Source organism: Pelodiscus sinensis, chromosome 5 (genome assembly GCF_052426305.1).
Source record: "Pelodiscus sinensis isolate ZL-2025 chromosome 5, ASM5242630v1, whole genome shotgun sequence".
Taxonomy (NCBI): domain Eukaryota; kingdom Metazoa; phylum Chordata; order Testudines; family Trionychidae; genus Pelodiscus; species Pelodiscus sinensis.
Genome location: NC_143056.1, coordinates 16,056,541 through 16,084,522, shown reverse-complemented (window position 1 = coordinate 16,084,522; position 27,982 = coordinate 16,056,541). Strand labels below are relative to the sequence as shown.

At 39.7% G+C, this 27,982-nt stretch overlaps 1 protein-coding gene across 9 annotated transcripts in view; it reads right to left on the bottom strand.

Annotated features, from left to right (window-relative positions):
- The window catches only part of BRF1 (BRF1 general transcription factor IIIB subunit), a 260,533-nt gene that overhangs the window by 50,753 nt on the left and 181,798 nt on the right, over positions 1-27,982 (bottom strand). For all 9 annotated transcript variants that reach the window (XM_075926414.2, XM_075926417.2, XM_075926415.2 and 6 more), the window contains 4 exons: positions 10,800-10,861; positions 8,423-8,504; positions 8,270-8,325; positions 6,069-6,325 (listed from right to left, as the gene is read on the bottom strand). In XM_075926414.2, coding sequence (XP_075782529.1) covers positions 6,069-6,325; positions 8,270-8,325; positions 8,423-8,504; positions 10,800-10,861 — 457 coding nt within the window. The remainder of the gene's footprint in view (positions 1-6,068; positions 6,326-8,269; positions 8,326-8,422; positions 8,505-10,799; positions 10,862-27,982) is intronic.

Here is a 27,982-nt window from a genome sequence, read left to right as displayed (position 1 = left end):
TCCAACATTGAAATTGTATTCCACTGTTCTAGTTTTATGTCAATTCTATTCCTGTAACTAAAAATAAAGTGCACAGAATAATTTGTTCCATACTATCTATGGTTCTGAGTGTGTGGGAAATAGTTATTTTTCCAGTAAAAGCACCTACATATTCTATTAATCAACCACAGTGCCAAAAAAGCATCTGAAGAGGCAAGTTTCCTGATTAAAAGCAGATGAGCAGCTTCTAAGACCCGCTCATTCCTTGTGTATTTTTGTATGTGTCACATTTCAAAACATCTGCTGAACTGAAAGGGACCTGCGAAAGGCATTCCTGGCATTTTTGGAAATATTTTGAAAAAAATAATCTAGAACTGAAATATTTAAGCGAATCAGAGTGGATGGCAACTGTCATACTCAGGATAAGCACATGACAGAATAATGACTTAAATACAAGTTCTGAAGCAAAACGAGTATCCAGGCAATGGAGCAGCCATTGCATGCTGCTCAGTACTGCATACTACTACTACACACTAATTGGGAACTACAACCTCTTTTAGTGAGAAGGGGAATGTTGGCTAGGATGTTGGACCATGAGACAGACTTGGAAACCCAACAGAGATGGGAACAGAACAGGTGCTAATTTAACAAACCTCTTACACTGCAGCACATCCCTAATATAGCACAGCAAGGTCAGCAATATGTAGGCCATGAATCCATAGATCTTCTGACTCAGTGGCATGACAGCTAGCAACTAGTCATATTGGTATTGGTCAGCCACCAGCTAATAAAAGGCAGCTATTAGTAGAAACAGTAATTATAAGAGCAGAGTGAGATGATACACAGTTTAAGTAAATTTCAAACATACTCTTTCCTGAAAATGCCAATGGGGGCTTTTGCTATCTTTGTAATAAACACAAGTTGGGTTTCTATTATATATTCACATCTTTCTGTTCTGAACAACCCTATTTTATTAAAAGAGATTTAGCAGTGCTTTGCAATCCTGCTTTGTTTTTTTCAAGACAAGATTTTTGTGAGATTAACCCGGACACATTCCCCTGGTAATATAGTCTTCCCTCTCAGCTATCTTTGCCAATTTCAAGTATATAGCAATAAATAGGCTTAAAATTTTAAAAAGTAATGATTAAGAAGGCCTTTCAGTCCCACACTTACTCGTTACAACAGATTTCTCTTTGAGAGTAATATTTTAACATTTCAGTTCAAATAAATGTAAACTATTAATACTTCTACCACACCTGGATCCTCTCTTCTATCACACTTCAAGAATTCAAGAACATAACTCTGTTCAAAATTGGAATTTTATTTTATACTAAGCTCACCAAAGTGGAAATTATACAATAAGTTTTAAAAAAATGAATTCACATGCTATCCCTCTATAATTATGAATCGTGTTTCACATTAAAAAATACATTATTGAAGACCAACTGTGCAAGTGGGTAATTAAAATTAAGCTGTGGCAACAATTTTAATAGTATTCTGTATAGCTCAAACAATTATTCATGCGCTAGATCCTAAAAATCCAGACACACTAACTAGGAGGAAGTTATTGCCTCATACAGTGTGTCAAAAATAAAATTACTTGACTCTCTAACCAGATAATCTTCGTACTCACTGGAGACAAAAAATGATATGCAATGAGAAATTTTATTAACCTTATTTATATAAATAAACCTTCCAAACTTATTTCTTAATTGAGTTCAGTACTAACTCATATTAGGCATATTAAGTTTAACTCCAGCATACTTCTTGGAAATTCATTCAAATAAAATTAATTGTTTTTTTAAAAGCACATAATTCGTCCAGTTTGTGATAAAACATAACACTGGACAAATTTGAACACACTGGTATAGTTGATGATATTTCTCTATTGAAGAGAACCAAGTATTGCTTGGTTCTTAAAAAGCATTCTTTGAAATTAGTAGCCCATCAAAAATCCAGAAACTGCAAGCCCAGCTTTCAAATCCAGGTTAGTTTGCTGTTTATAAAAGATTAAACCAATAAAATAAATGCTCTTTTGAATTTAATGTTTCTATTAGTCTAACAGTAATTTGATCATCAATGAAGCTCTATTAAAAAGGCCATTTACCAGGGAAATAAGATATTAGCTTGTTTCTATGTAACTTTCTTAACACTCCACCTACTTAAATATTTGTTGGGAATAAACAGTTATACAACATTACAGCATTTAATTACTTATTGTTGCCACAACACTGAACACAACCTGGAAGACCTTTCTTTAATACTATCTTTATTCTGTCCATCTCTCAAACAAAACTTCCATTCAAAGGGCTTTACTCTGAATCTGTTCTTACATGCATGTAGCCTAACAAGGCATAAGGAAGTACAGATTTATACTTGCAAGTAAATTATTCACTTTTAAATAGGATGGGGAGGGGGAACCTCTCAACTAAAACTTACAATTATAGAGGTCACATTTTATCTACGAGTTTAAAACATTTAGAAAGTTGAAGCTGCGCTGCCTACTTCCTTGCACTACATACAGTAGATTGACCCTTCCTATATTATGATGACCTTTGCTAAGCACAGAAGTCAAGGAAGCATGAAGAACAATTTCACTTGAGAATGGGGAACAAGAAAGGCTGCTCCATATTGAAACTCTGCTTCCCATACAAGAGTTCGGCTTTAATCACCTACAATCCAATATTCCTTTCTTCGCTTGTCAAGTTCCCAATAGCTTGGTCTCAGTACTTTTCAATTAGGCCACAGAATTGAATCAGTACATCTTTAAGACTTAACTATCACTCAGAATAATAGACATATTGGATTAAAGCATACTGATCTTATAGATGCTTGTGATGCAAGATGCTGCTGCCAATAGATTACTAAATATTTAACACCTCTGAAAATAAACTAGCAGGATTATAAATCACTGAAAAATAAATTGCTAGCAAAATCTCTGCTAATGTCTTCTGGATACTGGCATATATACTTCATTCATTTTCTAATGAGAGATGTGAAGGGTTTTTATTATTAATTGCATACACATTACCATGATGATTATATCACAGGAGAAGTATTTATCCATTCACCTCTCAGAAGAACAATGCTAAATAAAGGAATTTATGCATGACACAAAAACAATTCTGAAGAAAGGAATTTCTGGACGCCAATGTATGGCACTTAAGAGTAATGGAAGAAAATCAAAAGGAATATCATAAATCTTTAATTGTAGGAAATAAAAACAATCTATTTCCTTGCCAAGTTCTCAGTATTGTTTTAGCAGGACTATTACTTTGGAAATGCAAGCTCTCTTTAATATACATATCTGTATGTTCACCCACTCCACACCAAAGAACTCCTGCAGGTTTGCTGCAAAATTAACCACATTTGAAAATTGCTAATCAGTGACAGAGAACTCTGCAAGCATCCTCAGGATGTGCTTTGAGTACTTGAAAGGGGGAAATAAACATGGTTTTATAACCTTATTTTGGAATATGATGATGTGTATTTCTCTAAATAGTTTTCCATACTGTTTTATTGTTTATTTTTATATTCAAGGTATTTTTCTTTAAAATTGCTTAGTGGCTCAAGCACCTACTGATTTCAACTGGGGCTACAGGTCTCAACATTTCTGAGAATCAGGTCCTGAAAACGGTGATATGAAGAGGTAGAGAAGCAGTCAAGAACTGTCAGGATACCTCAAGTCAGCTCGCTGGTGCTAAGTGACTTGAGTTTATAGGACTTCCAGACTGAGGCTACGTCTACACTACCGGGGTGGTTTTTTTTGTTTTGTTTTCGGAAAAAGATATGCAAATTTTCCAATTTTTTTTTCAGAAGAGGCTTTTACGACATTTGGCCCGTCTAAGCTGGGCCAAATGTCAGGAGGAAAAAACCCTTTTTCGGAACATCCCTTCTTCCTCATAAAACAAGGTTTACAGGGATGCCAAAAAAACCGCATCTGCTTTTCTGACATTTTTTTCAGAAAAGCAGATGCATTCCTTGGGAAAACTCTGTAGTCTAGACATAGCCTGAGGCTAGAGCCACAGCTCTGGGACCTTCCCACCTCAGAGAGTATTAGAACCTAAACTCCGGTGCCAGCCCAGCTGTCTACATAGCAATGAAACAGTTCCGAACCCTGTAAGCCCAAATCAGCTGGCCCAGGCCAGTTACAAGTGTCTAGCTGCTGTGTAGACATACTAAATGCTCAGCTCTGATATCCAACTGTTTCAAAATCAGTACTACCATGATGCAAGGCACTTACTTTTTATATCAATGGTTACCTTCTGACAACAGAATCAAAGCATTGTTTAATTAGAATATGTAACTCCTGACTTAAGACTAATAAAAATCTAAATATGTTCAGGGTAATGTGTGTGAAATGCTACAAAATTATTCTTGTAATTTTTTGCACTTCACTTCGCTAACAGAGGAAAACAGTTCTTAGTTTTTTAGACTTCACCATTATCAACAAATAAAGACTTACAATATTCTTGATAAAGTAAAAGGGTCAAAAGGGAGACGAGGAAATTTGTTATTAAGGCTATTTCTATGATCTTTCCAGGGAACTGTATAAGCATAGAGCAATCATGGTAAACAACAAAAAATAAACAGGGAAAAAAATACCAGACATGGGAGAAAATCTTTGTTATTATAATAACATATCTTGCAGAATCAAGTCTCCTAGGAATATTGAAAAATTTAAACAGACAAGATATTGCTCTTCAATTTATTTACATATTAATTCTTATATTTTGGCTCTTAAACCCAGGGCCAGAATAAGCATCTGAACTCTGTAGACTCTTGCTGTGCTATCGCTACTTAGATTCTGGGTCCTGATCTCCACCTATCTTCTTTCCTCTCTTAACCAGAGTTCAGTCTTTCCCCCTTTCCCAGCTTGAACGGACAGTTACCTGGCTCTCCACCTCCCACTACTGCCAACCTCTCATCTGGTGGTTACTTCCCTCATTCCCTGGTGGCTGTGATATTAGCCTCATTTTTCCACCGCTGCTGCTTCCCAACTCCACCAATTTCTCCTCATACATGCATTCTTCCTTTTCCTCCTCCAAAGTATGTTCAATAGGTTTTCTCTAGCTGCTGAATTACTGTGATACATCTCTAGCCAAACTCCCTCTGTTAGGGCTTTGATTCTGGACTCTCTCTCTCTCCTAATCTCCTACCCTCAACCCTTTGGGACTTCATCTTCCACGTGATGATTCTGCTGATTCTTCCTTCTCACTCCTTTTGGTTCAACCAGTCACCAGGGATCAACTTCCTCATTCCCCTTGCACCTTTCACCTTGTCTTCACCAACCATAAACAACATACTACAGGTATTAGCTCATTGCAATCTTTGTTTCTCTCACTCTCCACATTTTGTCCATTATCAGTTATACTTAAACTTAGTCTTTGGAGGTAAAAACCATACGTTTTAGGCACTATATAAATGTGTAATAGACAAATGAGAAATGACTAAGCATAGAAGTAGTTCAAATCATTATCTGAAGCACACTAATAAAACAGCTGAATATCGGAGACAGCGCACACAAATTTCCTTGTACATTTTGCAGCATATGCCAAATCTATCTATCAAGTCTGATTATTTTCCCCATTTAAATAGACATTTTCATCACAGCCTTAAAGTGCAGACCAGAAAACTGACATGCATGTTTACTATAAAGTTTTATATGTGTTATCAATTAACAACAAAAGTTTGGAATAAAACGAAAATAAAAGCTAATCAGAAGAGCTGACTGTCATAACAGATGGATACTATCTATTTTTCATCTGAAGTGGAAAAGCCAAAACTTCAGCATTTTTAGTGTCATGTCTGTGACTATGAAGAAGGATGAGAAATGTCAACATTACTGTAATAGATGTCTATGGCTAACAGATTCATATGTGAAATCTCATTGATTCTTTGGTTAATCCACACAAACTGTCAGCTAATATGAGGTCTGCAAATAAGGTTTCATTGTGTCATTGCATGCAAAATAAATAAAATCAGAGCCCCAACATAACTCAAACAAGTGTTACAATATCTACACTGTCTGCTCAGAAAGATGCATAGACCACCTCACAGACAGTGATATAAATGAATAATAGTAATACCTTTTCCCCATACTGTTTACAGCATTGGCTATATTCCTACTGACAGTAGATTTTCTTCTTGACAGCTTCTTGGTGTTGCTGCTGTCATCAGTGCTGTCATCCTCTTTCTTTGGTGTGCTACTTCCTTTGCTGTTCAGGTCCTTTAGCACATTATAATTAATTTTACTTGAGATTTTCTTCTGTTCCAACATCTTTTCAATTGCCTCTCCTGCTGTGCTGGCTTGAATTGGTTCCCGCTTTTTTGCAGACTTCTTTGGCTTAATTGAAATGTAAAATTAGCGATTTAGATACAGTCAAAATAATTTTACCAAAAGAGAAGGATGATCTGCAGTGCCACTGCCACTGGTGTTAGATGACCCAATAGGCAGCATGGTTCACTTGAAGTCAGTACAAAGCAAATGCCCCAGTATGATGTTCCTGTACTGCTGCAGGTTGCAGTACCGATATCAGCTGTAAAATGGAGATTCTGGCCATCTGAGAACACTGCAGAATCAATGTCACTCTTTCAAGGAATAAGGCATTAGCTGCTTTTGTATTTTCTGCCAAATGCTACTACATATCATTACAATGCTTTACTAAATTAACCCTATGGTTTCTGAAATTTGCCAAAGAGAAACAGACATCAACAGGAGGCAGGGTTATTCCATTGACAGAAGAGAGGATCCCAATAAATTTTATAAAATTAGCCAAAAAATAAATATCCATTCCCCCCAAAACATCTGTTTAAAAGTGAAGTTCATTTCTGTCAAGTGAGGCTCAAAATTACAGGAATTCCATGTTCAGGAGTAGCTATAGGATTCTTGTTCCATGAATCAGTGAAGAAGGCCAACTGTATTACAGAGTTGGCAATCAGTAGGTAAATAGACTGGCATTAATGCTGGCCTCTGAGCAATTATGTCAGTGCTGTTCAGTGCAGTGATGTCAGTGCTGTTCAGTTGGAGGCACGCTTGTGTCATAGTTTTTGACTGACACGGCAACCCAGTTCATAAGAAATTATAAACAGAAGGGTCTTCCAGTGTATATGTGGCAAAAGAAGAGTCCCAGGGTCCCAATCAAAAGGAGCAAGAAATAACTTTGGTGCCTTGCCCAACATATCCCTTCTCATTTAAATCTGCAGGTGAATTATTTCTGAATGCATAACAGCTGCTCTATTTACCTTCATGGGTCAAATGCTACTGTGAAAATTGCAGGTGCTATGTTAACCAAGTTCTAGCCAAGAGTTGCCAGCAATAGCAGGGAGCTAGAGAAAAACTCAAAAGTTGTGAGAACAAAAAGATGGGTGTTTGGCTATGTTTCTGTGTCAGAGTACTATGAGCAATTTTGAAAATCACTAGTGCAATGTCATTTGTACAAATGTAGCATGAATGAGAAGCTCTCAAGCATCTTTCATTGTCTGGTTTACTTTTTATTGTTTAAGTATTTTGGGGGGCAATGGAAATGGTGTATTTTTGTTAATCTGTTAAAAAGAATAATGGAAATCACACACTAAAAGCTAATGTTGATTTTAGGTGCATGGGAAGATTACACACAGATTGCCTTGTCACTTGGCCAATTAAACAAAATATTAATGCTGTCAATTGTATATATATTGCCAATTAGACTGCTTTAAACTGCTCATAAGCCACTTGTTAGCATAAATGCCACATGCTTTATGAAAGGTAGAACAATATTGCTTCAAGTTGCTGTAATGGAGATTTGTTCAGCTCTTCATTACTGCAACAACATAAAAAAGTACTGCTGTGGTAGCAAACTTTGAGCAAATATAACAAGAATGACTTTACCAAAAACTCAGGATTGTTTAAGAATATTTAAATAAAGTAATCACCCAGCATAGCAATCAGAAATGCAACTGACCATTCCATGCCCCCAAAAAATAATTGCTCCAAGTTGCATTACACAGAAGTTCTGTAGCTAACAAAGTTCACAGAAACTTTAAAAGTATAGTATTTGGATAGAGATGTAAACAGTGCTTAGACAGGAAAATGTTACACTCACTATCTGAACAGCTGTGCTGCAGCACAGTTTCATTAAGTATGATAAAAAGCTATTGTTAGGCAAGTGGAGAACTGAATTATCGCTTTGATTGTTCCAATGTATTCTAAACATCTGTAAGCAGAGTTTTGACCAAGAAATGTATTGAGCTTCTAGGAAATTTGCAAATGGATACTGTTAAACACAGCTGAAATATTTAAGTTGTATACCTTGTGTTCTTTATAAATTCCAAGCTCCTTCTCTTTTGCTATTCTTGCTTCTTTCTCTGAAAGATGACAAAAAGGTAGCCAGCATGAAGGACAGGTATCAGATTACTTTTAGCAGCATGTGACCAGAAAGAGCATTTCAGTTATGCTTCTTACCCTTTTGTTCCTTCAAATAATCTGCATTTTCTTTCATCCACAGTTCTGCTTTTATTTGAGCTTCTGTTTCATCAAGTATGTACTAAAACCAAAATAGAGTTATTTCTTTTTCAGTTAAAAGGTTGAAAATAGCATAGCATACATTGGAAAAAATACAGGTAAAAGCAATTCATATTCAACCTTATTTTTAGAACTAGATTAATGAAGGAAAGTTTATTCAAGGGGCAGCAATGAGATAGTTAAGAAAGAAGGGACAAACACTAACTAGCACAGTAAGTTAACATTTTAGTCCTTCCACTTTGGAAAACGGAGTTCATTCAGATTATATTTTCAGTTATACTCACTCAGTTTCACTCAAGTCACTAGAGTTGTGAGGATCAGGGGAACAAACCAGAATGTGGTCTGGAAATTGCAATATTAAAGTGGCATGATGACGCTCCATCTAGCTTTGAATTGTGCAGATTACAATACCAATCCAATATTACATTCAGCACAACTAGGCTTTGTGGAACACTGGTTCTTGTTGGACAATGCAGGTAGGGAATGAGGAACACTGGTAGAGCTGTGAGAACTTCAAACCATTACCAATCATCTTTTTATGAACATTTTTTAAAAGTAATTTATTGTGTATGCATTTAAAGAGTAGAGACAAGTATTGTATGTGATATTAGTTCTAAGTGCTAATAAAACAGATTGATTCTCTAGCATTTTATGCCTTTTACCATTCCAGATTTTTTCCAGAATAAAATATGCATTCAATTAGTTTACGAGAAAAATAATACAACTCAAACGAAATTGATGCAAGGAGTCATCTTTCACACTGGGACAAACTTGGAAAAACATTTTTCTAGTACCAGTTACCAGGCCAATATTTTCTGAGTTTCATTTGTGTGTATTAAAACTGGGTCATAATAATGAAAATACACTCACGCATAGCTCAACTATTCATCCTGCTTACACCTTCGGAAAGTTCATAATCCTCTGTAAAATTACACTCTGTTCCCAGGGAAATGAATGTGAGGTCATAAACTCAGAGTTATGACTTCACTGCAGAGACTCTAGCAGGAAGAGACGATGGGTTTGTTCCTTCCAAGCTTCTGTTTAAATGATGGATCTACTATGATGAGTAACTTTGAAATTGGTGTGGAGGGAGTTTACTGTTTCTGTTACTTCCATAGCACATGCACTCCTCTCTATAGTCTTCTATTTCTGCCTACTTAGCAGACTCAACCTTGGTGCTGAAAGTCAAGCGGGGCCCTTTCCTGCTCATCCATCACCAAAATTAAAGATTCTGCAGATCAAATTATATGCTCAGTTACATGTATACAACCCCATTTACTGCACTGTTTTTTCCTGGTTTTTTTACTGTACCTTCTATTTGTAACATGGTTTAAGTGGAGAGGGCACCCATCTGGGAGTCACAAAATCTGGATTCAGGCACTGACCTGTAGTGTGACCTTGAGCACATCACTTCATCTCAGGGTCTTTGTTTCCCTTTTAGCCCTTTGTATGGCTTATAGGCTGTGAGGCAGGAACTCTTACACTGTCTGTACACCTAGAACAAAGGCATCCCTAGCCTGGGACTAAAGCTGGGTGAAAAGTTTTGGCCAAAGTTTCGCCCTACCTCCCAGAAAAGTGCAGATTTGGGTCAAATGAAACATTTCATGAATTCATGTTGTTAGTGGCAAACTATTTTGGTGAAAATAAAAAAAGAAAATGTTCAGAAATGTCAAAATGTCTCCTTTTGCACATCATCAAAATGAACTGTTTTGGGGGTTTTTTTGGGTAAGATTGTCAAGTTGAGTTAGGTACCATTCACCAAATGAGGAGGTGGACATTCCCCCTTTATAGTAGGGATGTTAAAATGTGTTTATTTTGGTTAACGTGTAACATGTTTACCCAGGGGGAGGTCGCTCTGCAGGAGCCAGTGCGCACAGGGAGCGCGTACCAGCTCCAACACAGCTGTCCCCACCCCCCTGCACGCTGGTGCCTTTGTATCAGAGGCCACAATGTGGCGGGGGGAGGAAGGGTAGGCAGAAACCAGTGCTCGCTTTAAGCCAGCTTCTCATGAGCATCAGCTCTCACAGAGCCACCTGTCCCCAACCGTCCATTGCTGCTGGGAACCAATACACACAGGGAGCTGGCTAAAAGCTCAATCATGTTCCATCAATGTCAGAGGTTAGAGCAAAAGACAGGACTATGCAGCACTTTAAAGACTAACAAGATGGTTTATTAGGTGATGAGCTTTCGTGGGCCAGACCCACTTCCTCAGATCAAATTGTGGAAGAATTAGGGCAGGGGAGGATAAACTACAGAAAAATGTATTTTTCCTTTGAGATTAGCATGTAGATACATAGAGAACAAAAATATATCTTACCCTATCTATTTCAGTGTCGTCAATTCCACTAAGATCTAATTCTCCATCTCCCGCATTTTCGTCTAAATAAAAACCATTATAAATTCTAGTTAAAATGCATATTCATTGAATGTCCAATCCAATTAAAGCTGTTTTTAATTGTATCTTAAGTATAATATAGGTTACAACCGTTTTGTTAACAAATAATCACCTTTCAGAGGATTACACCCCACCAACTTTACACAAGAGAAGTACTGTGCTTTCCTATTGTTTTCATTATATGTGCTCAGAAATTGCAAGCACAGTTAATGAATTCTGAATATGTACACCAATCCAGCCCTTTCTCTACTAATAGCTTCACAGAGAAGAGCTAAAAATATTACAGTAATTTTCAGTAGACTTTTTTTTTAGATTTGCTGCAGCAACAGATGTTTGCTATTATGTTGGTGAAATCATTGAAGTAAGATGATTTGATTTTTCTCTTATCACAGGAATTTCTCCATCACAATCAAATAGGCCATGAATCCTCTGAAAGTTATAATTAAGAAAATATTTTCTGTTATTAGGAAAGCAGCATAATCTAATGAATAGTACCAGGCTGGGAGCCACACTAGAGTTTCTTTCCTGGTACTAACTCAGCCATCATATACCTTTGCATGTGACATGTAAACTTAGATGCATTAGTCTTCCCATCTGTTAAATATAGTTTACAGCATTTACCCACCTTAGAAAGCATTTTGAGAGTTATTAATAGAAAGAACTAAATAAGTGTCAATATTTTCAGGTCTCCACTATGAACTACTAGATTATGCACTACAAATGCATTTGTACTTTTGCTTACACTCATTTTTATTAAGACATCTTTTGAAAACATAACCATATTTTATTATATCCATTAATCAGTATAATTAGACAAAATAGATGCTTAAACTAGGAATGACAGAATTTGCAGGGGCAGAAACTGATCATCCTATGGTCATTATAAAGCACTGTGCAGCGAGAAAGTGGAATGTTATGATGTGCTCAAGGATTATGTTTGAGAAGGAAGATCATGCCTCCCACATCTATGGATAACTGCTTACTTCACTAGTTTCGAATGTACTGTGTGGAAAAATCAGAGAGACAGCTCACATTTGCAAAATTTAAAACAAAATGTTGAGGTCCAGCCTGATGTCTTTGGGGTTACTGCTCTGTACTAATTCTCAAGACACTTGAGTTTGGCTCCTTGAGTTTGCACTCTGAGAACTCTGGATATTGAGAAGTGCAGACAATGAGCATCAGAACAAGAAAGAAGGGAATTCCAGTGTGGCCTATGGGTTTTGATGGAATGTCCAGTCAGTTCTCTTTGATGAAGGAGTGGATTTACACAGTACAGGGCACTGAGAGTTGTTGGGAACAAAATGGTTAAAAACCAACAAGGGAATTGCCAGTGTTCCAGAAAAAAGACAAAAGATCCCTTGAACAGAAAAAAGGGAAACAAGCTGAACCGGCTACTTCAACTACATGATAGCTATATCAGGAGCCCAAAGCAAGGAGACAACTGTAAACTGATTAAGGATGGGATTTTCAAATTGGTATAGCTAGATGTGCTGCTTCCACAAACTTTCAATGTGAGTTGGGTCCATAACACTTTTATGTTTATTTGAAAATCCCCTGTCACATAACCAAAATCTGGTGTTCTCGCCTTCATTTAATCTATATATGAAGAGATTATTTGGAAATTATTGCTATCCCAAAGAATCTCATAATTTTGTGCTTTAACTTTCTCCTGAGACAATTTCACAAATGAAAATATTATGCTTCTGCAGATGTTATGTAAATACAGTGGCTGTAAGTGCCTAGAAAAAGATTTCTTAACACCATGATGTTTTGGGTTTGAGTTCTATGATAAATTCTGCAATTCTGCAAAGATCTTGGGTCGCAACATGTGAAAGTTTTACACTACAACTTTAAAAACATATTAAATATTTTAAAGTATCCCATGCTAAGGTCTATAATATACTTTTTGCTAGTTCACTGAATAATGGTACTCGGGTGACATCTCTGCTGCAGAATCACAGAAAGGCAGGGCTTGAAGGGACCTTGAGAGATTATCTAGTTTAGCACCCTGCAATGAGACAGGACCACACAAACTGAGACCATTTCTCACAAGTATATGTCCAATCTCTTCTCAAAAGTCTTCAATGATGGAGATTCCATAGTCTCCTTGGAAAGTCTATTCCAGAGTTTAACTACTGTTAGATTATGTCTATACTGCCCCCATTTTGCACAAAAAATATGCAAATGAGGCAAAGCATGGAATATCGCCGTGCCTCATTTGCATAATTAATTAGGTTCTGTTATTGCGCAAGAGGCTTTTGTACAGAAAGGAGCCGTCTACACAGCTCCTTTTTGCGTGAAAACCCGCACTTGCACAAGAGCCATTCTTCCTGAAAAAATGCGGAAGAATGGCTCTTGCGCAAAAGCCTCTTGTGCAAAAACAGAGCCTCATTAATTATGCTAATGAGGCACAGCGATATTCCATACTTCGCCTCATCTGCATGTTGCTTGCGCCAAACGGGCGCAGTATAGACATAGCCTTAGGGTTAGAAAGCTTTTCTTAATCTTTAACCCAAATCTTCCTCATTGCAGACTATACCCCCAATGCTTCTTGTCTTACCTTCATGGATCAGAGAACAATTGATTAGTCCTCTTTATAATGATCCTTAATATATCTGATGACTTATCAAGTTCCCCTCTTAAGTCTTTTCTCAAGATTAAACATGCCCAGTTTTTTTAACCTTTCCCCATAGGTCAGATTTTCTATACCTTTTATTGTTTTGTTGCTCTCCTCAGTACTTGCTCTCCAATTTGTCAACATCTTTCTTAAAGATGTCCTAGAACTGGACACAGTACGCTAGCTGAGGCCTCACCAGTGCCAAGCAGAGTAGAATAATTATTTCTCATGTCTTATATACACCACACTTTTGGTAATACAACCAAGAATTATATTTGTCTTTTTTTATTTTTCCTTCAACAAAAGCCACATTTTGTTGACTCATTTAAATTATGATCCCCAGATTCAATTTGGCAGTATTATAATGTACACAGCTATTCCTCATTTTGTAATTGTGTTTTTGATTTTTCATTCCTAAGTGAAATACTTTGCATTTATCTTTATTGAATTTCATCTTGCTGGATTCAGACCAATTCTCCAGTTTGTCAAGGCCATTTTAAATTTCACCTCCAAAATGTTTGCAACCCCTCCCAGGTTGGTATCATCTGCAGATTTTACAAGCATTTTCCAGTAGATATGCTTTCCCAATTGACAGCAAATCATTGATAACTACACTGAGTATATGGTCTTTCAACCAGTTGTGCACCCACCTTCCAGTAATTTCATCTATACCACATTTTCCTAATCTGTTTATGAAAATGTCATGTGGGATTGTTTCAAAGCCTTCCAAAAATTAAGATACATCATTTCTACAGCTTCCCGCCAACCACTAAGCCAGTTAACCTGTAGGAGGAGGAAATTAGGTTGGTTGGGTATAATTTGCTCTTGACAAATCATATAAGCTTTTCCTCATAACTCTATTTTCCGTCAGGGGCTAATAAAATATACAGTCGTTTGTTCCAATATCTTTCCAGGCATTAAAATTAAGCTGACTGATTTGTAAGTCTCTGGGTTCTTACTGTTCCCATTTTTAAAGATAGGTACTGTGGTTGGTTCTCCTCCAGTCCTCTAAGACCACACTATCTCCCATGAGTTCTTGAAGACAATTACTAACAATTCTGACACTGCTTCAGCTTTTTTCGTAGGTACTACAGTTTTAATTTTTTAACTGAATACATCTCACTTACATAAATATGTAACTGTTATTTCTCTATTTTGACTTGCATTCCTTCTCCTTTGTTGTTAATTGTGCTAACAATCTAGTCATAATTCATCTTTTAAGAGAACATTGAAACAAAATAAGCATTAAACACTTTGGCTTTCTAGATGTCATCTATTATAGCTCTCCTTCCTCACTAAGTAGAGGACCTACACTTTCCTTTGCCTTTCTCTGCTCCTTATGTATTTATAGCTATCATGCCTACAATGTCATTAAAACCTTTATTCATAATAATCTGGGCCCGATTCTTCCCTTAGAGCAATTCCTACTCACATTAGTAGGAGTTCTATCCATTGAAGGCAAATTCTACTATAGTGCCTGAGCCACATCTCTGCTTTAACTATACAGGGCACCTCCCTCAATATTTATTAAGCTTTTGTTTTATCCCTACTCTCCAATATGACATCAAAGGGTAGAGAGGACAACTATATAGAACTATCCAACACTAACCAGAAAAGAAAATTGTTTCTCTCTGTTTCAGCCTCTTCACAACATTCCTGATGCTGGCATATTCGTGACAAGTGTTTGAAGAAAATACTTCTGTTTTAATTTTAAAAACAACCTACAGAAGCAGGTTTCAGCATTTGTACTCCCCTCCTCCACCATATACATAACAAAACAATGCACCGTGAGAGGGCCAACTTTTCTTATGACTATAAAGTGAGTAGCCAATATTTTCAAGTAACTAGTATTCTATCTGTAGGGTGTGCAACTTAAAGTCTCTGAACATCTAGGCCCCTTTAAATAAAGCCCTCCCTGGATACAAGGTTTGTACCAACTAGGGATGTTAATGAGGGAGCCTGGACTCATAGGTTAACCCTCTTGTTTACATGCAGCCTCCCCCCCCTCCCTTGCTCATACACAGGTAGCAATGGAGCGGGGTGGGGGGGAGAAAAAGTGTGGGGCTGCATATAACCAATGAGCCCAACCCCCTCGGTTAACTGAGGCTGGACTCATCAGTTAACTATGTACTTGGGTACTTGTTAACATCCTTAGCGGTACAAAGGCAGCAGTGCGGGAGTGGGATAGGGATCAGGTGAGAACTGGTGCTCATGGAGAGCTGGTTTAAAAGCCCTCTGCCCACAAGGAGCTGCCTGCTCCCAGCATTGCTGCCTCTTAAACACACACCCGTGTGTAGAAGTAGAACCTCGTTTTAACATCCTTGGTTATCCACATATGTTTCTGTATTCACAAAAACGAGCTGCAGATAGGTGCACTGCTATCCGCAGATGCAGATATCCCTGAATATAAAACAGATATCTGCAAGTCTGCAGGATTCTAGGTATAAAATTTGTATCCGCAAAAGTGAGCAGTGGCAATCTGCAACCACACCCACAGATACCCAGGGATATCCATGGATTTGCAGGGTAGCTTTAAGGTAGCTCAAATTGGGACCCAAAACTGTAGTCTGCAAAATCACTATTCACTTGTGGAAATCTTGGCCAATAAAATTAGATTGTTTCTATGGTGCCAAGCACAGTGCAATCTATAAAAGATTCTGTGCATTACAAATACTTTCACTTAAAAAAATAGTCACAGCATCTCAGAATCACTAAATAGATACTCATAGAAACCAAAATGCTACTTTAAACCTTTAAACACTTCAGCTTCCCTAAATTCCACTACATTTTTGGATCAGTGACGTAACTTGTCTATAGCACTGCAGCTGCACAGCTGCACCATTGTAGAACTTATTGAAGACGATACCTATGCTACCAGGAGAGGTTCTCTTGTTGGTGTAGGTACTCCATCTCCCCAAATGACGACAGCTTTGTAAATGGGAGAAGTCCTTTGATCTACACTATGGAAAACCCACTCTCCTGAACAGTATTATGTCAACAATAGGATGTCTCCCATCAAGATAGGTATGTGGATGGGAGAAGCGCTTCTGTCAGCATAGATAGCATCATCACTAAGCACTATAGCAGCTCGGCTACAGTGCTGCATGTGCAGAGAACCCCCTACAAATGTAGGACATTATAGTACATTAAGTATCCATTTCCCTACAGAGTCCTAATTCGCCTGACTGAAAATGATACAATTTCGGGGATCTTGTACAAATTCATGTTGTAATTTTCAATATAACTTATTACAGAAGTAGACACCAGTTGTTTTCATTAGTTCAATTCGTGATAGCAACAGAAAACTCATTTGCCAACTTTTAAATTGCAGAAAAATCTTAGGAAGCAAGTTATCTGCAAAAAAACAACATTATTTATGTTACGTAACTACAATACAAAAAATAAATGGAGGATACCCCCTTCTGCCTACCAACAATCCCTCTTCTATCGATTTGGTAAGCATTCATTAAATACCAAAGTAGTATTCGGAACAGGAGGTACATTCAAATTCCTAGCTTTACATTCTTCTTACAGTCTTTTGATACAAAATTCCAATTATAACCCTTAACTTCAAAACAGATAACAGATATTCCAATACAAAAATTCTATGGCAATCCTCTATAAACCAACAGATCCTAACAGCTGTAAACATTCACCTCTTGGATAATATGCCACTGGTTCTCTGGCAAAGAAAGCTGTTTTCCCTCTCCTCTCTTTTTTTTTTTTTAATGCCATAAAGATGTTTCTCCAATGCAAAATGACCCAAAACAATCCTCTAGATGAGAATTATCTCTTAATAAAAATGCTTGAAATGACTTTTTCATAAACACAGATGTGACCAACATCAGCTTCCAGATCTTCAGAAGTTAGTTAAAAGCTATGGTGTGATTTGATGTGGTTCTTACAAGTTTGAGGTTTCTTCTTTTAAGGGAAAACACTGTAGGGTAAAAACATAGATCTAAGTTTAAAAAATTCAGTTTAATTTTTTTTTAAGCCACAGAAAGCCTGTCTTCACAGTAAACAGAAAACAGGACAAGCAGCAGTCCTCCTCTGCCTGCCTAATGTCTGGTACAGCCAGAAGGAAAATTCCTCTTACCTCAGCTTTCAATCATGGTTCTAAATCAATTGCTATTGTGCAGTGTGAAACTGCCAGGTACCCACTTGGCACCCAAAACATAAAAAAGCTTGTTCAACCGTCTGTATGTTCCCTCCAACCACTTTAATAGATGTGAGTGTTGCAAATATAGACACGCTGGATTAGGTTTGTAAATCTTTAGGATTATTTATTGTTACCTGTAAATAATGAATGCACAACAAATCACTCCTTAAAAAGTTATACAGCACCTTTGTATGCAATTTTTATTAGACAAGAATACAGTTATTTGATATAAAACAAGCTACAGTAATAAAGACAAAAGTTAGGAGATTTTTTTCTGTTTTTAGTACAGGAGGCAAACTATTTATTGCACTGTTCAGATAAGAGGATTCCCTTACTGACAGCAATGAAAGAACTGAATGATTTTCAGGAAACCCTCTGAAGCTTGGAGAGTAGAAGGCAACTTGATTCTCTTGTACTATACTGTAAAATACATCCTCAACTACATGGTTTCATAGCAGTCACAGAACTAGAGCACTTTTACACTAAAAAATTAATTCATGCACATGGCATTAGTAATCAGGCTCTCAATGCATTAGAAAAAAATGGTTACCTTCGTAACTGTTGTTTTTCGAGATGTGTTGCTCATGTCCATTCTATATAGGTGTGTGCACACTTAGCAATACCCATCGGGCTCTGGAGTGGCACTACTATATCGGCTAATATGTACTCCTGCTGGCCCTCCACCTCCTCAGTTCCTTCTTAGCAGACTAATCCAAACAAGGGGAGGTGGGAGGGATTTGGAATGGACATGAGCAACAAAGCTCAAAGAACAACAGTTATGAAGATAAGCAACTGTTTTTTCTTCTTTGAGTGATTGCTCATGTCCATTCCATGTAGGTGACTTCAAAGCAGAAACCCCAGGAAGTATGGTTGGAGTTCTAACCTTTCACAGAGAGGACAGCCCTACCAAGAGCTGCATCTTCCCTACCTTGGTGAGCCATGACGTAGAGATATTTAGAACAGGGACCTGAGCCACAAAAGCAGTAGAGTCCTGTGCCCTACTGGAGTGAGCCATGAGGGGTGGGGCCGAAACCCCAGTCAGACCATAACACTACTTGATATAAGAGTGCATAGCGACTCATGCGTTGCACACACAGCAACTCAGCAGGACCTGCTGATTCACTATGTGGAGCTGCAAGCCCCCAGAGGCATAGGCCTTCCTGCCCAAGAGGTCTGTCTTTTTAGCATCCCTGCTCATTGGTGTTGGGCCTGGCTGTTCCTGCCTCTCCCCTGCTTCACCGTCTGGTTGACCAGGGACCCCAGTGGGGATGGGAGAAGAGATGTTTATTTCTCTCCTGTGGCATGGAGTACCTCCACTCAACCTCGAGTCCACAGAGGGCATGAAAGGCAGCGCCTCGCCAAGGGCCTCATCTGGCTCTTTCCTGCTTAGACCGTGGCTTGAAGCTCCTGTAGATCTCACATGCCCCAAACAGATGGACTTCTCTGAGGCACCTGAGACAGGCTTCGTGGGGATCCCCACAGGGCACAGGTTTCTGGTCCTTCATGCAGGCTTTGAAGCTTTGGGGCCCAGGCATGCCCCGCCACATGCACCAGGGATGCAAAGCGAGCCCCACACTGAAGTAAGTACTAGCCAAGTACTGATGCTTACCAACTATTTATAAAGAGATAAGAACAATGAACTTAGTGCATTTCTAACTATGAAACTACAGCTGAGAACTGCTAAGAGGCCCTTGCAGAGCAAGAGCAAAGCACGTTCCAATGACTGTCACGAGCGGTAAGAAGACACTGATGGGGTGGAGGGCCAGCAGGAGTATATATTAGCTGATATAGTGGCACCACTCCACGAGGCTCCCCTGCTGGCCCGACGAGTACTGCTAAGGGGAAAACTTCTGACGACGTGTGCACGTAGAGCACGCACACCTACATATAAAGGACACTGGCAATCACTCAAAAAAGAATACATTTGAGTGTGCAATATGGCAAAAATTGCAGACTCGCTTATAACAGGCATTTTAATGAACATTAACTAGATAAATACTAAATAAAATAATTGGAGAACACAAACATATGCTAAAATAAAAGACAACCTCTTTTAGAGAGGAATCAAATATCATGGTAGGAGGTGAAGCACCCTGCAAGAGAACTCAAGAACCTATCAGCATGAGAAGGCTTGAGGCCAAACTGGGATACGGATGTGTGACGGGGCACAGTCTCCCGACACTGAGCAGGAAGGCGTTCACTCAGCCCTGAGAGCTGAGAAGGCCACTCTCCTGTTACTTTACTGGGCACGCTCAGACTGCACTGCTATAAAAGAGTGCAGCTCAGCTGGCAGCTGAAGGGAGAGGACATGCTTGGCCAGTTCCCTGCAAACCCCAGTGACTGCCTAAACGCCACCTCACAGGCTGGACACCTGATGCATCGAGAGACTACACAGTTTCCAAAAGCAAGTGGAAGTAGCCAGATCCCAGAGGAAGGAGGGGAGCTGGAGAGCCACCAGCGAACAGAGAAATTTGAAGCAGCAAGCTGTCTAGGAACAGCGACTGCTACAGCATGAGTGAGCCACTGCCGGAGAGGTAGCGTGCTGCAGCTGGAACTTCCCCGCTGACTCAGTGGCTAGAGCAGGCCACTAACAGGGCTCTGGACTGGGGTCCAGTGGAGAGGGAGGGCCTGGATCCCTCTTCGGGGGATGTAAACATTTCCCCTATCGACTGACCCTTAAATAGACTCTGACCATTGGGTCACATTGAGACTATTGAACTGTGCTGCCCATGCAAAAGGAGTGAGTTTTAGACTTTGACTATTGGATCACATTGGGACTATTGAACGGTGCTGCCCTGCCAATAGGGGCTAGACAGATTCTGACCAGAGGACTAGAGGGCAGGAGTACACAGACTTTGGTGTGTGAGATTAAAGTCACTGGCAGGGGAGAATAGAGTTGTGACAGGTGCAAGGATGGGGTTTCACCTCAGCCGTGTGACAAGGTGCTAAGACAGCTTCTAGACCAGTGGCTTTCAAACTACAGGTTGTGGTCCAGTACCAAGTCGCAGAATGTCAGGCACTGGGTCTTGTTGCTGCAGGCTGATCAGTGCAGGTGCTAAGGCGGCTTCCTACCTGTCCTGGCACCGCAGACTGCTCTGCGCCCCAGAAGCAGCCAGCAGCAGGACCAGTTCCTAGGAGATGGGGATAGAAGAGCACACAGGGCTCTGCGCATTGCCCTTGCTTTGAGCACTAGCTCTACACTCTCATTGGCTAGAGCCTGCTGCTGGCTGCTTCTAGGGTGCAGTATGGTCTGTAGTGCCAGGATAGGCAGGAAGCCTGCCTTAGCATCCCCACTGCACCGCTGACTGGGAGCTGCTCAAGGTAAGCACCTCCTGCCCCATCTCTGACCCCTCCACCCATAGCTGAAGCTCTCATCTTCAGACCTACCCCAGAGCCCACACTTTAATCAAATTATATTTGGTAACAGGCATCAACAATTTTCTTCAAGAGTCATGAGAGAAAAAGTTTGAAAACCACTGGTTTAGACAAACAAACCAGAGCACCCTCCACTTTTTAGAACACAGGAGCAAAATAACTGAGCAGGGTTAAGCCTGCCAGACCTCTCTCTGCGAAGGTGAGATTCTTACTGACTTATTTATTTGAAATCAGCTGCTAACAAAAAAATGTTATTCTGGTGCCTTAAAGGGGAAGACATGCCTCCTGAATTACATTGCTTTAAAAAATCCCCACAGAACAAATTCTTCTTTGTGCTGCCAAAAGATAGGTTCAGGTTAAACTCTCTCAACTAAAGAGCATCTTAATATTGTCATGAAAAACAACAAATTATTATTTCTGCTCTAGTGGTATTCATAAGTACACCCTACCACTTAAAAATGGAATATGCTCATGTAAACTACTTGAAATTACCCTTCTTTCTTTTCCAAGACTAAAGCTCTGCTGTCATGGCCTTGACTACAGAGTTAAGATGGTTGCTCTCGACAACAGGACAAAAAGTTATTTTTTGCTGCCGAAGCCCATGCTCATCAATGGCTAGGCTGACAAATGATCATCCACAAAGATACTAATTAGCTATTACAAATGACATTCTGCAGTACCAACACAGAGACAGTACTAGCTCTGCAAGAAAGACAGGAATCTTCTCCAACTTGTGATTTTTATATCTATAACAACAAATATAAGAACAGCACATAATTACAGGTGTTCACAGTACAAAATAATTCAGAAATCTACACAAATCCAGGCAGTAAGTCATTCTCCATACATTAAACCCCTACTCCTTTCTCTCCTTGCCCCACCCAAAAAGGTAGAAATCTTAAAAGGAAGGGAATTTTAAACACTGGAATATTAAAGAATTTCCCCCCATTTGCTCTTTTTTTTAAATTGCAACTTCATAACTTATTTCCTTCTATTCTTCCCCTCCCCATCCTTTTTATGCCTTCACTCTCTCCCTCCTTTTGGTGTCTTCTGGCTCCTATTTTATGCATATTTTAAGAATCTCTGCAGGAGTAGCCAACAGTAGCACTTTATAAAGGGAGGATATGAGGAGAGTAACTGCCTAGCCGCTTAATCAATTCTCCTCTTCAGACCTTCCAAGTGTGACGTGATTGTACATTTCATGCAGAGGACTGTGGCTGTATCACACTCTGGAGAGTAGACAGCAAAGGAAAACTGACTAAGATCACACAATCCCAATCAGTTTCTCTTTGCTTCCAGATCACTATGAAAAACAGCAAGCACTTTACATAAGAGCGAGCTGAAAAAAGGGAACAGCTGGCTCTCTATTTAAAATACTGTAGCACAGCTCCTGCTGTTGGTTGAGGATCCAGATCTTTGCTGTGGATAGTAAGGGCTTGTCTTCACTGACAGGTAAATGTGCTGTAACTTTCTCAATTAGGGGTGTGAAAAACAAACACACCTCCAGGGCAAAGTGCCAATGTGGACAGTGCTACAGTGCTAGGAGGCTCTCTCTCAGCCCTTTTTGTGACCAAATTGTTGTGTTAAAGCACTGCCAACAAACCAGTGGCTGCTACTTTATAAAAGAATCTTGGTCAACATAAACCTTGTTCTCCATTAGCTAATCACAATAAGCATCCAACTATGGCAAATAATGCTTTTTTCTGTTGGTTTCTGAACAAAATAATTACATAACCTTACAGAGCTCACTGAATCATAGAATACTAGAACTGGAAGAGACCTCGAGCGATCATCAACTCTAGTCCCCTGCCCTCATGGCAGGACCAAGCACTGTCTAGATCAGGGCTACTCAACTTCTGAAGCCTCAGGGGCCATAATGATACTCAAAGCACATGCAGAGGGCCACAGCTTAAGTGTCGTTGCATGTACATGCATATATATATGCAAATAGCTTCTTTCACACTGACAGGCATGAATACAAAGCACTCCCCACAATGCCCTGGTACTCCCAGCACCTCCTCCCTGGGGGTTAGAAACACCAACACCCTGTACCCATGTGTTCCAGCCAGCCCACCCACTTGTGTCTTTCAGTGCTCACCCTAACTAGGAGACGCCTCGCCATCATGGAGTGTATTCACTGTGCAGGCCATGTTCAAAGAATCCCACCTGTGAGCCATGTGATGAGTCCCATGTAAACCCAAACCACCCCAAGTGCCGCACGCAGGCCGTGTGTTGAGTAGCCCTGGTCTAGCTCATCCCTGATAGATGTTTATTCAACCTGCTCTTAAATATCTCCATTGACCAAGATTCCACAACCTCCCTAGGCAATTTATTCCAGTGTTTAACCACCCTGACAGTTTCAAACTTTTTCCTAATGTCCAATCTAAACCTCCCTTGCTGCAATTTAAGACCATTGCTTCTTGTCCTAACTTTATCAATGGCTTTGACTTTCTACAGTTTATAGTTTTCAAAGCAGGGAGGTCTGAAAAATCGTAAGACTCAGAATTGAGAACATTTCATGGGACCAATTTTTGGCTGACAGGAACTCAGAAGCTAATTAACCAATTTCCTTGAGATTCCATAGAAAACTCAAGCTTCACTCAGATTATGGGCTGAAAATTTGGGGCAGATATACTGTGATTATCACAAATTAAAAAGGTTGAACTCCTGCTTAAATTTCAAAGCAGAATACAACCTTCTTCTGGAAACACTGTGGTGACATGATACCGTAAAATCTTGAGTATAAGGCGCACTTTTTTCCCCGGTTTTTAAAGGTTAAAAGTGGGGTGCGCATTATACGTAAGAGGTAATTTGTAAAGTTTTTACCTAACCTTCCCTGCCAGGCTCCCAGACAAGGTGCCTTGCGTGGGGAGTTGGGCAGGGGGCCCTGCGGCAGGCGTGAGCTCAGCTGCCCCGCCCGCCGGCTCCTCACCTTGTCAGGGAGCCTGGCTGATCTCGCGCCTGCTATGGGGGGGCCCCCTACCCAGCTGCCAGCGCACCGCGCTGAGCTCGCACCTGCCCCTTGCCCAGCTGAGCTTGTGCCTTCCCTGCTTGTGCTGAGTTCACACCTGCTGCCAGCAGCTGAACAGGAGGCCCCTGCAGCAGGTGCGAGGTCAGCTGGACAGGGGGCCCTCGCAGCAGGCGCAAGTTCAGCCACGCTCCCGGACAAGGTGAGGAGCCAGCAGGTGGGGCAGCTGGGCGGGGGAGAGGGGCCCCACGGCAGGCGCAAGCTCAGCCCGGCGCACGAGCAGCTAGGCGGGGAGCAGGTTTCAAACTCCGCCGCCGGCTCCCCTGTGCTGTCCATGCTTTTCCCAGGCGAGCCTGCAGGTGGGAGCGGCCCCTTCCTTCCTACATATACACCATAAAATCGCGAGTATAATGGGGGTGCGCATTATAGATAAGAGCTCAGTTTATTTCGGATTTCTGATGTTTAAAAGGTAGGTGCACATTATACATAGGTGCACATTATACTCAAGATTTTACGGTAGTTATATGCATATTCACACAAGCTACTATAAAATAAACTTTAACAACAAATGGTCTGGTAGCACATTATAGACTAACAAAACATATAGATCATATCATGAGCTTTTGTGGGCACAGCCTGCTTCTTCAGATGACTGGAGTGGGCTGTGCCCACAAAAGCTCATGATACCATCTACATGTTTTGTTAGTCCTTAAAGTGCTACTAAACTATTTGTTGTTTTTTAAGTTTATCCTATACAGACTAACTTGGCTACCCCCTGAAGATACTATAAAATAATTACATACTCTGTTTTTTCCACTGACTTTTCAACATAGTGACCATGTATGAAACCAAAATATACCTTTACAAATAAGACAATAAGAAAAATCCAACTGTAAATCTATAAAAGTCATATTAAATTATGAAGAGACACAGGAGAGGGGGGAATGGGAGATTTCATACCTGAAAATCAGTGTTCCTTCTAATTTTTTCCATAAGTGTGTACAGAATAAATTTTATTACGTGCACCAAGGCATGTGCAGATGAATACCACGAGTAGAAACACATGCTGCCAGCTATAGGTGCTGTGCTAATCAGCTGGGCAGCATTTAAATCTCTCCTAGGTGGCCGCCCCAGGTCTTAGATTACAGGGAACACATTGAAAATTCTGTTATCAGTTTCCCTCCTCATTCATCATTAATGGCTTAATGTCTCCACACATAGACCTGGGAGGCAGTCCACTGTTATGACTGGAGGCTCTATGTCTCAGCACCACCCTTCAAGTCAAGCCACCAGAAGAGTTCTTTCAAAGACATAAAAACATTCCAGGAAACGATTATTAATATTAAGACAACAACTTGATATAATTGTTCTAACCTTATAACAATTTCAGAGGGGCAGCCAAGTTAGCCTGTAACAGGAAAAACTTAAAAAACAACAAATAGTTTAGTAGCACTTTAAGGACTAACAAAACATGTAGATGGTATCATGAGCTTTCGTGGGCACAGCCCACTTCTTCAGATGACCCGAGTGTTGGAAGTCCAGAACCAAGAATAAATAAGGGAAGGGGAGGGGAAGTTCTCCCAATAGAGAAAAATTTCAGTTTGATGGAAAGAAGTTGCTCACAGAAAGAAAATAATCAGGTAAGAAATTTCTCATTCTGTTGCAGCTTCTCTACTCATTCATGACTAACAGGAAACAACAAGCAGTAAATCGCAAAAGTAAGGAAGGGGAAAAAAGAAGCAGAGCTTTACTTATTCTTCTCATAGGATAATACTGTGGATAGGAATGGATATTCCCCCAAATAAAGGGAGATACTATGTATGAACAAACCCAGAAGCACCTTCCTATCAAAAGATGGAATGGAAATTTACTTTACAAATCTTCATGAAATGAGGGTCATACGCTTTCCCCCCAGTGTTTCTAGGGATTTCCGTGAATGGTTTCCAGCTGCCAACCATGCCAATTTTTATAGAATTTTAACATATTGCCTGAAGCAATGCTGAGGCCCTCATACCTTGGCATTTTGGATAGACTGAGATAAAAAGGGCACAACTGGCATGTATACTCCATATGTCTGAGATACTGTTTTATATCATTTATACAAGGAATACTAATTTATGTCACATCTTTCAAAAGGAGCAATAGGGGTTCGAACAAAATGATGGAAGAACTATTTCCTAGGAACTGTGGAAAGAGGAATTCACCTTGAACAGAAAGTTTCTGAAGCTATATGAGTAAATCTTTTCATCATGACAACAGCAGTGTGGTTCTTGAACTGATAAGGGAACTAATTCCAAAATTACTTTTCAGAGGCCTACTGAGTTTATCATTTGATTAATTTTTGCACCAGATAATGCTCAAATTGAGAATTCTATGAGCGTTCCTACAAAAGACTGCTAAGGTTGGTACCCAGGTTTCTGGGGTGCTTGGCTGGTTGTAACAATAGAATCTAGAGATTAGGGCCCCATTATGCTGAGCACTGCAAAATAATAAGAGGCAGTCCCTGCCCCAATGAGCTTTTGTTTCCCTTTGCACCAGAAAATGTGACCAGAACAATTAATGAAATTTCCTTGTTGAGTTCTGTCTGGCTACTAACCTGTAATGGAAGCAAATGGAGAATCCATACTGAACTAGCTTCTCTTCTGATAGTGAGACTTTTAACTGAAGGTGCTTTGAGTCCCGATGAAGGAATCTCTACTTCAAGAAGTCTGGTCTTTGGTGCATGTGCCAACTGAGGAGCCCTTGGCTCTATAGTAAATCTAAAATGCCTTCTCAGGACTTTCAACTGAAGTCAACCTCTCACAGTGCAAGGAAACTTCCTTGGTGTGCACCACATTGAGTTTTCTGCGTGGTTTCTTGGTGAAGGGGCAATATGCTGGCCCAACTCAGAGCCCTGTGCTGCGTGAGGTTTGGCTGGCTGTGAACATGCAGGGCATAAATCACATTCTGTAGAGCAAAAGTAAATGTATGAGATAGGGAACTCAACTTGATTTAGCCAGATGTTTGCTGGACAGCTCTGCTATCTGAGTGGGGGTAGAGGCATCTCTGAGAGCACTTGCTGCAGCAGAGGGTACAGGTGGTTGAAACCAGCATGCCATCAAATACCCAATCCAGGGGAGACGGAGGAGGACAAAGGATAATTAATACGTCGCTACTGCACAAAGATAAATAATAATCAAAGCTACAAAATGATTAGGTGAAACCAAATAACCAACTTGTTGCTTAGTCAGAGGCAAAAAAACCTGGGCCCTAAGCTGAAAAGAGAGATTTGTTGCAGGACAACAAAGCACCTCCAAAATCTATTAGCCTATTAGTGATGAATGAGGAAAGAAGCTGTGCAACAGAAAAATATGCTGCTGTTTTAAATCAATGTTCTACTGTTGAACTATAAATGCAAGTAAAAGATAATTATTCTGTTTATGTTGTCATCCACCTCTTTCCACTTAACCAGTTCAACAGATCTCCAGAAAAATTCCACTACTAACATTAGCAAAAGATTTAGACACCTGAAAATACACACACATCCACACTTAGGACATCAAGAGGATCATGAAATATGTATAAATCTCAGGTGAAGTCTTAACCTCAATGAAATCAGTGGCGTAACTCCCGCTGACTTCAATGGAGCCAGAATTTCACTCAATATGCATGACAAATGGACAATGCATTATATTCAAGATCCACACACCCTGTCCCACATGACAGTTTGCGCTCCCAAAAGGCTTTTCCTACAACACTCATTTTGTAGTTAACAGATTTAGAAAACAGTTAAGACCTTTAGCATTGTAAATCAAGATGTTACATTCTATTCATTTTGTTTTTCTCAATTTAAACCTTGTATGTCACTGAACATAATTAATTCTTAATTCTATTCAGATGTTCTTTGCACCTATTTAACACCAAGTGCTACAAAGGCTGCTAGAAGGTCAAAAACTATGACTCATCTCTTGTGTAATGAGAAAATAAGATTCATCAGACTGACTAAT